The sequence below is a fragment of the Corylus avellana genome, chromosome 5, assembly GCF_965113065.1.
Source record: "Corylus avellana chromosome 5, dhCorAvel1.hap1.2, whole genome shotgun sequence".
In the NCBI taxonomy this organism is placed as follows: domain Eukaryota; kingdom Viridiplantae; phylum Streptophyta; class Magnoliopsida; order Fagales; family Betulaceae; genus Corylus; species Corylus avellana.
In genome coordinates, this window is record NC_142494.1 from 14,805,860 (window position 1) to 14,817,668 (window position 11,809).

At 34.9% G+C, this 11,809-nt stretch overlaps 1 protein-coding gene and 1 pseudogene across 1 annotated transcript; both read left to right on the plus strand.

Moving 5' to 3' along the window:
• The first annotated feature begins 2,725 nt into the window (after positions 1–2,725).
• On the plus strand, positions 2,726–2,869 carry LOC132183454 (U2 spliceosomal RNA; annotated as a pseudogene).
• A 6,488-nt stretch (positions 2,870–9,357) lies between these two features.
• LOC132181884 (uncharacterized) lies at positions 9,358–11,186 on the plus strand. Its single transcript, XM_059595114.2, has 3 exons — positions 9,358–9,757; positions 9,842–10,018; positions 10,723–11,186. Exons 1-3 carry the CDS (start codon positions 9,358–9,360, stop codon positions 11,184–11,186), a joined length of 1,041 nt encoding a protein of 346 aa, XP_059451097.2.
• The last annotated feature ends 623 nt before the right edge of the window (positions 11,187–11,809 follow it).

Consider the following 11,809-nt stretch of genomic DNA (forward strand, 5'->3'; position numbering starts at 1 on the left):
TGCGTACACACAAAATACAGGAAATATTTTTCAGGAAAATGTTTTCTGTTGAAAACATTTTCTGCCGTCGGGGACCCGTCTGATTTTTCGTAAATGCCCAAATACCGTCAAATGTTTTTCAAAAAATCATTTTAAAGGAAAATGTTTTTTGCTGAAAATATTTTTTGACAAGTCCTAGGTGAGTCTTGGGTGAGTCTCAGTTAAGTTTCGGGCAGGTCCTGGACGGGTCTTGGGCGAGTCCTGGTCAAGTCCAAGACGGGTCTCGACGAGGTCCCAGGTAGGTCTTGTCGGGTTTCGGTCAAGTCCTGGGCGGGTCCCAATCAGGTCCCGGCTGGGTACCGGGCAGGTCCCGGGCGAGTCTCAGTCGAGTCTTAGCTCGGTCCCGAGCAAGTCTCGGGCCAGTCCCGGTCAAGTCCCGGGCGGGTCCCGGCCAGGTCGGGTCTCGAGACTTGACTGAAACAATTTGATATAAATAAAATTTAATGTCATTATACCTAAACTCTTGTTGTTTTCACATAAATCCAAAAGAAACCGATAATTAAAGTTGTCTGAAGAGATGAATTAAAACAAAAACGTTTAAAAGAGCATATTTGTTTGGAATACGTATTAAATTAGCAAATGTAAATAAAATCTAACTTAATACCCCTTTTCTTTTGTAAGTAAACAATTGGCATTCACTAAGAGCACTAGCAACAGATGCCCTATATGCCATTCCCTTCCCTATGCTTAGGAAAAATTAAAAAAAAACCACAAAAACACCCACATCAAAAGCCCTATATTAAATCTACACCAAAGGTTATCCACCGTATTTTTCAATGCACTGGGAAACACTATACATACCAATGCTTTATTAAATTGTAAACAAATCATTTTCTCTCATGTCTCCTTCACGTGTCCCAACAATTCTCCTACCTCTCTCCTCTCTCATTTGTTGCAATGATAGAAAATAATTAATATTTAATTGAAATAGGAAAAAATAAGGGAATTTATTGTGAAGTATTTTTTTATAGAGAATCAAAAAGTAGTTTTATTACCTAAATTGAGGGAAAGTGGTTGGGAAACTGCTGCTAGTGCACTAGTAGCAAAGGCCATATGTCATTATATGTCATTCCCTTCATTATGTTTAGGAATAATTTGAAGAAAACCACAAAAACCTACTCACATCAAATTCCCTACATTTAAACCAACTCTTAAAGGTTGCTACAGTATTTTCCAATGTGTAGGGAACCAAAAATACATTATTTTAATATAAACATTAATCTTTTCCTTCTCCTCTTTCATATTTTTGTCTTTAATTGAGATTGTATTGGATTTTTGTGAAAAAAGAGAGGGTAGGTAAGAAACTTGTATTTTGTAAAGAAATAATATTTTAATGGTATACGGAAAGGTAATGGAAGCTATTGTCATAGAGAAGTAAAATGCAATTTTGTGCCTTAAATTTAGAAAAAATCAAAGAGAAATTACTGCAAGTGCTCTAAGTGATTTGTGTAACAAAAGAAAATTTCTTGAATCCTTTTCTTTTGTAGAAGAGATTTTTAAGGAATAAGGAATACATAATATGAAATCACGTCTCCTTTATTGTCTGTCTTTGACTTCCTTTTCTACTTGTTTTCTTTTTCTATATGCTACCAGAATATTTCATTACAAGTTTATCCAAGCTTTTCTTTTCTACAATTTATTTCCTTGACTGTCATTGTGCTTTCTTCATGATCCACGGCATCTAGAAAAAAACTTTAAGGTCTTTAGCAGATATTTTTCACCACAATATATACTGTTCCTGGAGACCATTTGAAAGTCCCTCATATTTTTTTAATAAAGCCACCTGGCGTAGACTGCAAAAAAAAAAAAAAAAAAAAAAAAAAACATGATCTCATTCAGTAGACTTGTAGTGTTGCTAGTAATGTGGCTTATGTTGTCTTTGAATGAGTTTATTATTGTTGCCGGAATTGGGGAGCATCACCCAAAAACTGTCAAAATCATTAATGATTTAGGCAACGGCTTCCCTCTTACCCTTGGCTGTAAATCGAAGAACAACGATCTTGGTGTCCACACAATGAAATCAAATGGCTTCTTCAAGATCAACTTTACACCAAACTTTTGGGGGAGTACACTATTCTTTTGTAGATTTACGTGGAAAAATCAAAGCCATTGGTTTAATATCTACGACTACGATAGAGACAGTGATGTATGCGTGAATTGCATTTGGAAGATTAGAACTACTGGTGCATGTTTTCTAGACCCCAAAAGAAACGAGTATGATTTATGCTATTGGTGGACTGATCAAAATTCACCTGATCGTGCATGACTATTATTATTATTATTATTATTTGATCCAATTGTGTCAAACTTTCGATAGAATGCATCACAGTGGTGATACTTCTTGTGGGCTTGATGTTCATAGTGGCTAAGCCAACAAAATTGAGGTAGTGTTTTGCGTGCAATGACATAAATCCGTGTACTCTTGACCCATAGATCCTTGAAGTATTGATCAAATTCAAAATAAAAATAAAATTATAGTCTATTTTTTTTTTTTTTCCCTTTCTAAATTTCAAGTTGACTCTTTTTCATATAAATAATGAGTACCATGTCTATTCTCCTTGAAATCTTTCATTATAGGTAGAGGATTAAATCCTTCTAAGAAATCATTATAGCAATGTGCTTATTGTATATAAAAATACTTTTTTCGAATAGAAATATTGGCCATAATAACTAGAGCTCTGTTTGTGTACCTTTCTCAGTCTTTTGGCTAAGATCAAGTGTAGTATTTGTTCTTATCAGTTTAAGATTGTTAAATCACCACTTGTCCCAACAACTTAAGCTGATAGGAAGAGGTAAATTTAATTACTTAATCATTAGTTTACCACCCCCTTTTTAATAGGTGAGGCTCAACATGTGGAATATTTAATTTAAATAGGGATAAATTAGTGGAGTCAATGCTCGATTCCAAAATCTATGGCTTTGATACCATGTTAAATTACCATTTGCCCTACAAGGTTAAGCTAATAGGAAGATGTGAATTTAATCACTTAATCATTAGTTTAACAAATATCTGATACGTGTTCCATTAGATCACATGATATTAAATTAATCATTTTATTGGAGGAAAACCCATCTATCTCTTTTCCTAATTGTATCATAATTCCTTACATTGTAAGATGCCAATATCATCATTTGGTCTTCACTGGTTTCCCTATGTCACACTACACAAACAAAAAATAAGAAATATGAAATTACCAAGAATAGCTTTCCAGGCTTTTTGGAGATTTATATATTTCTAGGAGTCGAAAAGTCTTAAATTCTTGCAGGGATCTCATGAATGAATGAACATGCAACCTTAAATTCTTGGTGGTGGTTGGTGACATGTTGTTGATGCTGTTTGTAAAGTGCTTTGGTGTTGTTGGTGGCTTTGTTTTTCGGCCCATGAAGCTGTTGTTAGCTCTAATTTTTGAAGGCATTACAATGATATGTATTTGTTGAATCTTCAATGGGCATATTTGCCTTTTAAGTTGGTTGACTAATAGATTCTTCAACATGAATATTTTTGCTAGTTATTCGATAGAGAAGTGTTTATACTTGATAACTTTTTTATTGATTGTTTATTTGTCATAAGTTGGTTGTCCAACACGTGGAATATTAAATTTAAATGGGATAAATTGACGGAGTCAAGGTTCGATCCCAGAACCCCTAGCTCTAATACCATGTTAAATTACCAATAATCTCAAAAGCTTAAGCGGATAGGAAGATGTAAATTTAATCACTTAATCAATACTTTAACAGGCATATGCCATGTTCATTTGTAGACCAATAAAAGTAAGGGGAAAATATACATTTTTCCCTCTCAAATTACTACTTCATTGTCAATGTCTCTCAAACTACTAATTATGTTAACCTCTCTCATAAACTAACAAAACAATGTCAATATCCCCTCCCCACTCCTCCCCTAAAGACAAAAATATCCTTGATTTTTTTTTTTTTTAATCTTAAAATTATAACAAAAACTAAAAAGAAAAAAAAAAAAAACAAGTATTTTCTTTTTTAGAGTTTTTTTTTTTTTTTTTTTTTTTTTTTTTTTAAAAAAAATTATAAGGATATTTTTGTCTAACTAAAAATTTTTAGGTAATTTTTGTCTTTTTGCCAGCATTTTGGGGACAATGTCATTGTTTTGGAATTTTAGGGGAGATACCATTGGTAGCTAGCGGGAACATTGACAATGCTGAGTAAACCAAGTGTTTGTGTACACCATTGCAATTACCATGCAAGATCACATGTGAAAGAAGGGCATTATGGCAAGTTTTGAGTCGAAGTGCTCATGCGACCACTTTTCCATCCAAACTCATGGATTATCTAATGGCGTGGCATTTTTGCCAAATTTTGGTAGTTTGATGTATCAAATTGTTACACTTGTAACTTTATGGGGCTTTAATGAAAATGCCTGGTAGTTGAGGAGGCCTTTTTTTTAAAAAAAAATATATATATTTTTCCCATTAATAAAATATGAACACTTGATGGCTTACTTTGAATCCTTCAATTAAATTTAGGAAAAAAAATATAAAAAAGCCATTTCAACTAACAATCGTTTTTGAAATAGCCCCAATAAATTTAAAGTGTGCGAAAGTGATACATCAAACTACCAAAGTGTGTCAAAAATGTCTGTTTTATTTATTTATTTTTTTTAAAAAAAAAAGAAAGAAAAAAGGGATGGCTGCCACTGGTGAGCCTCCCCAAAGATTGGGGTGGCCCTAGATTTGGTTGGAGGTGATAGCAAACACTAAACCTAGTGTTTATGTAGAACACAACAATTACCATGCAAGAAGATCACAAGTAAAAAGAAGGGTATTATGGCAACTTATGAGACAAAGTGGTCACTTGCAAGGCACCTTACCACTTTTCCATCAAAACTGACAAGATTGCCTAACGACATGGCCTTTTTGCCACATTTTGGTAATTTGACGTATCAAACGGTTATCAAACGGTCACACTTGTAATTTTATGGGATTTTATAAAACACACCTCGTATTTGATGGGGCTTTTTGATATTTTTCCCATTAGTAAAATATGCACACTTTATGGCTTACTTTGAATCCTTCGATTAGATTTAAGAAAAAAATTATGAATTGGTACATATGGTTTGAGGTCCTGATAAATAGTTCAGTGGGGTTTCAAAAGTGACTAAACACTCCGTCTCGTAGACACCAAAAAAACGAAAGAAAGAAAAAAAAGCCTCTTCCCCAAGAAAAGTTGACATAATTTGTTAGTGGGCCACATAAACAAAAAAAATATTATGACCTGTTTAAATTACAATAGAAAATAACAATAAAAATTTAAAAATATAACAAAACACTAAATATAAAAATATAAGATGGGGTGGCCGAAACCACTCATGGCCATTTGAGCATATTTGAGGGTGGCTCTTACGACCATTGAGGGTGGTTTGGCCAATTCAAATGGAAAAAAAAATAAAACTTTTAAATTTAGAAGAAAAAAAATTGAGGAGTTCGAATGATCCGTTTTGGCCAAATGGGGGTGTATATATCTCTTTGGCTTTTAAATAAGACATATTTTCTTTGGGGAACCAATAACCATAACACTCACTTTCTCTGACCATATAATATACTAGAGCTATAACTGAAACAATTTGACATAAGTAAACTTGAACGGCATTACGTACCTAAACTAGTGTTGTTTTTACATAATGCCAAATGAAACGGTTAATTAAAGCTGTCAGAAAAAAACAAATTAAAACAAAAAATGCTCAAAAGAGCATATTTGTTAGGTTCTATTAGCAAATGTAAATAGAACCTAACTTAATTAACACCCCATTTTTTTAGTAAATAATTAGGTATTCACTACGTGATTTGTTCATATTTCCTTCAAATAGTATATGTTAAAGAGTTTTTTGGTTTTTTTTTTTATTTTTTTTTTATGGTCTTTCGCCAGTAATTTCCACCACTATATATACAGTTCCTAGACACCATTTGAAAGTCACTCCGATTTTTTTTTTTTTTTTTTTATAAAACACCATGATCTCATTCAGTAGACTTGCAGTGTTTCTACTAATGTGGCTTACGTTGTCTGTGATTGAGTTTAATAATGTTGCAGGAATTGGGAAACATCACCCAAAAACTGTAAAAATCATTAATGATTTAGGCCATGGATTGCCTCTTACCCTTGCCTGTAAATCAAAGAACGACGATCTTGGTGTCCACACACTGAAACCAAATGGCTTCTTTGAGTTCAACTTTACACCAAACTTCTGGGGGACTACACTATTCTTTTGTAGATTTACGTGGAAAAATCAAAGCCATTGGTTTAATATCTACGACTACGCTAGAGGTGATGAATGCGTGAATTGCACTTGGAAGATTAGAACAACTGGTGCATGTTTTCTAGACCCCAAGAGAAACGAGTACGATTTATGCTATTTGTGGACTGATCAAAACTCACCTGATCGTGCATGATTACAAGCCAACGACATTCAAAATGAAGAGTTTGTCAAGTGAATTGTGAAATAAAGAGCAATTGAAAGTCATTATTATTATTATTATTATAGAAAATTATTATTATTTGATCCAATTGTTTCAAAGTTTCGATGGAATCACGTTTATATCTCCGCTACTAGTGCTTTATCAATCGCAATCCCCTTCGCTGCTTCCACTATAGTGACAATTCTTCTTTATGCCTGATAACTCCTCTGTCATTAGTCGATGTCTTGCTCTTAGAAATAGAACCATAAGAAAACAAAAGACCGACTGGAAACCAATTTCGTTATTCTAAAGGATTCGTGAAAACAAAACCTAAGAAAACGAATAAAACCTCACCCCATAGATCACTACTAAAAGCAGATGTAGAAAGAATACATTCTTATTTAAAAGCAACAAAAATACAATAATAAAAACCCAACACACCCTCACGCGTTCCACGCACCACCGCCGACCAGCTATCCGCAGCTAGAAAGCGCCCCGAGGACCATTGACACATGCACGTTGATTGATCGATGGTGGAGGCAGGAAAATTGAGGGGGAAGGACAAAGGGGGCGTGGAGGAGGGAGTCGTAATTCGCTCACCCTCCCGGCTCTGCTATGCTTTCTCATCGCTGCTCTTTTTCTAGGGTTTGACTGCTCTGAAACAAAAATAAAATCCAAAATTTTCTTTTAATAATTATATTTGTATCTTACTCTTCTTTTTTGCTTGTAGTTTATTCTAATTAATTTTGGGAAAAAATACAAAATTAATCTTTGTGGTTTATCTGATTTGCTATTAACTCCCCGCGGTATTAAAATAAACTCAAAGTTTCTTCAGGTATGTTATAAAAACAATTTAGTCCTTACAGTCAAATTGCGTTCACTGACTTAACAGATTTTGATAGCGTGAAACGTTAGAGCTAATAAAGTTGTGATACTTGTTTGATTTAAGTTAGTGTCACACTAACGGAATCTGTTAAATTAGTAGACAAAATTTTACTATAAGGACTAATTTTTTATTTTTGGAATAACTCAAGGACATTTGAGTTCATTTTTATATTACATAGAACTAATTGTAAATTAGATAAACTACAACAACTAATTTTGCATTTTTTCCGTAATTTTGAATCACAAATGTGGCTGTAGATTTAATTGTATCATAGTGATTAAGTTGAGCTAATTATACGTCATATATATGGTATTTAAATGAATGATTTGGTTTTAATTACACTAAGATCATATCTAGATATTATTAAATAAACCTGTTAGTTCAAGAGTTGTTGAATTGGCTGGATTCGTGTGAACAAAATATTTGTGTTTAATTAGCATGTTTGAATGTGCAGTGTGCAAGATAGCAAAAAAATAAGCTAAATAGGTGAATCACACAGGGTCTCGTCTGAAGGCTCGTTTGCACTACGTCCGAACGAGAAGAATGAAATCTTTCCAGAAAGTTTCGTCTGAAGCCCCGTCTGCAACACCGTTCGGACGAGATTGCTATGCAAGAAACTCGAGAGCTTCGTCTGAAGTCTCGTCTGCACCATCGTCCGGACGAGATTGCTATGCAAGAAACCCGAGAGCTTCGTCTGCACCATCGTCCGGACGAGATTGATATGCAAGAAAACCCGAGATCTTTGTCTGAAGTCTCGTCTGCACCACCGTCCGAACGAGATTGCTATGCAAGAAACCCGAGAGCTACGTCTGAAGTCTCGTCTGCATCACCGTCCGGACGCACCGCTCCAGAGAACTAGAGTTAGCGATTTTCACCTAGTTTCGTCCGAACGGTCATTCATGTCGTTCGGACGTCTAGTGCATTGCATGAAATTTCTATGTAGAAACTAGTTCTCGTTCGGACGAGCTTACTAACCGTTCGGACGCCTTGTAGCATATAAGGTTGTTAGTATTTGAATTTGTATTTTAGCTGGACTAGGAGTCCATGGTCTATATATTTGAAACTATGCATAGAAGTATAGTTATGATTTCTAATTAGGTTTTAAGATATTTTGGGCTAAGAAAGGAGCTGGAGAAATCGAAGTCAACCGGAGTTCCGGTGAAGAGAGATCATGTAGAAGGAACAATCCAGATGTTCTGGAAGAACTACTGCCGTAGCAGATAAGTGGGTCACTTGTCTAGTATACTTGAATGTCAAATGCATAGGTTATGTAAGTCTTCGACATTAAGATATTTCTTGTTATTCTACTGATTTAGTTGATTTCCTGGGTTTGGCTGCCCCGGAGAGGTTTTACATTTAGAACGTTGTCTAAATGGTTTCCTCTTGGTAAACAAATCTTTGTGTTTCTTGATTGTTGATTTATTTCCGCACATGATTGTTTAATTTGGAGTCTTATTAGTTTTTCAATTGGTATCAGAGCGGGTTCACTTGTTTGGATTTATTTCCTAAGTGTGATCCTAGACTCCTCATAAAATGTCTCATACTATTGCACCAAATTCTCTTCCCGTTTTTGACAGATCAAATTATTCTTTTTGGAAAATCCATATGAGAGCATATCTCAAATCCGTAGATGTTTGGCATAGTGTTGAAACTTGATGGACTCCTCTGGTTAAAGCAATTGTTGAATGGACTATGAATGAAAAGAGTGACTCTTCTGCAAATGGCAAAGCTTTAAATTCCATATTCACATCTATCTCCATGGAAGAATTCTCAAGAATTTCTCGATGTGTGATAGCTAAAGAAGCATGGGAAACATTGGAAATTACTCATGAAGGAACTCAAGTTGTTAAAGCTTCAAAACTTCAGATGTTGGTTTCAAAATTTGAAGAGATTAGGATGGAAGAGGATGAGACATTTGATGAATTTTATTCTAAGCTTAGCGTCATTAGAAACAATACTATAAATTTAGGGAAGAAAATATCTGATGCTAAAATAATCAAGAAAATTATGAGATCTCTACCTGCTAAGTTTATTCCCCAGATTGCTGCCATACAACAGAGTAAAGATCTAGAAAAAATGAGAGTAGAGGAACTTGTAGGTTCACTGCAAACCTTTGAGCTTTTGTTAACCCAGTCAAAAACCTCAAAAAATGTTGCTCTTAAGATCAAAACTCCTAAAGAAAAATCTAGAGATTCATCCAGTAAGGATTTAGGAGATGATGAAAAAATTGCCTTGATTGTTAGGAAGTTTCGAAAATTTGTCAAACCTAGATCTGAGAATTTTAAAGGTAAGGATCATAAAAAACCTGTGAATGCTAGACATGAAGGTAGAGAAAACTCCCAAGACAGAAATGTCTTTGATCAGAAAGACAAAGTTCCTCGTGGTCGTAAGTGTCATGAGTGTGGAGGTATTGGTCATATCCGTGCTGATTGTGGGAATTTGAAAAAGTTAAAAGGTAAGGCATTTAATGTGACTCAAAGTGATGAGTCAGATAATGATGACTCTGAAGAAGATGAAGAAGAAAATGTTAACTACTTAGCCTTTACTGCTTCATATGGTAATCAGTCATATACCTCAGGTGTGCAAGATGTTTCTGAATGTGAATCTGATAATGAGTATGATCTACAAACTGCTTATAATCAAATGTTTCAGGAGTTTAATAATCTGAGTCAGCTGAATAAAAAGAATGTGAAGAGACAGAGAATGAAAACTTAATTGAAAAAATTAGGTTCCTAGAAAAAGAGTTGAATGAGTCAAAAAGTCACCTTAACAAATTTTCAAGTGTTAAACTTGATAAGATGTTACATGATCAAAAATCTTCAAATGATAGGTCTGGATTAGGTTTTGAGAAGTTTGTACGTTCGAAATCAAATGCTGCTTCTACTTCAAAAATTATGTTTGTTAAACCCAAGATGAAAGAAGTTGATACTAAGTCTGGGTGTTTACCTAAAGATGTGTCTCTGGATAGGCAGAGAAAAGTTCAGTTCAAAATTCCTCAAAAGAAAGTGTCTGAATCTGAGTTCATTCCCACCTGTCATTACTGTGGAATCATTGGACATACTCCTCCAAACTGTTTTCAGCTTAGAGCAAGACAACCATGGTCCACATAAAATGCTCCCAAGAAAGATGAACCTGGGATTGGCAGACAATTGCTGGTGTTAACTGCTCAAGTAAAACTTATTAGTGAAAAATTATCTACTCTGTCTAATTGTTCTGATTTGAAAAATTTTCCTCTCACAACTGATAAAGTTCAGAAAAATCAAGTTTAAGTTAAAAAGAAAGATAATCTACGTCTAGTTGTTCATACTGCCTTAAGTGTGCTTAATTCATGTTTGTGGTATTTGGATAGTGCATGTTCTCGACATATGACAGGTGACAAGATATTTTTTAAGGAGCTCAAAAAAGGCAGAAATGGAAACATTACCTATGGGGATGGCAGTAAGTCTAAGGTAATAGGTCAAGGGATTGTGGAAGTTCCTGGTGTAGCTTCTCCTCAAGACGTGCTATATGTGGAAGGGCTCAAAGCAAATCTTCTGAGTATCAGTCAATTTTGTGATAATGATCTTGTAGTACAATTCTCAAAGAAAGAATGTAGCATATTCGATGCTCAAGGAAAATGGTTAATGGGAGGAGATCGGACATCTGATAATTGCTATGGTATCTCTCCAACCATGCAGACTAAATGTCAAAAAGTTTCTCTAGACATTGGAGAATTGTGGCATCAACGGTTGGGACATTTGAATTATCATGATCTAGTTAAGATAGCTAAGAAAGAAGCTATTAATCATTTACCCAAAATCAACTATCTGGAGAAAGGAAAATGTGGACCATGTTAGCTAGGTAAGCAAACAAGAAATCCATATAAGAAAACCTCGGGTATTTGTACATCCAGAAACTTGGTGCTTCTTCACATGGATCTTATGGGTCCGACACGGACAGCCAGCTTGGGAGGAAAGAAATACATTCTAGTGATTGTGGATGATTACTCACGGCACACCTGGATCAGTTTACTTAGAGAGAAATCAGAAGCATTTGATCAAGCCACTATGTTGTTTAAAAGGATACAAGTTGAACAAGACTGCTCTATACAGAGAATTAGAAGCTATCATGGCAGAGAGTTTAAAAATTCCAGTTTTGAAGAATTCTGCAAAAATTTTGGAATTAAACAGGAGTTTTCTTCTTCTATTACTCCACAACAGAATGGGGTCGTTGAGCGAAAAAATAGAGTGATTCAAGAAATGGCTCTGGTCATGATCCACTCTAAACAATTAGCTCAACATTTATGGGGAGAAGCAGTTCACACAGCATGTCATATCATAAATCGTGTGTTTCTCCGCCCCACAACAGACAAAACTCCATATGAACTTTGGAGAGGGAAGAAGCCAACAGTGAAGTACTTCCGAGTGTTTGGGAGCAAGTGCTATATTCTCCGTGATAGAGAAAGCCTGGGGAAGTTTGA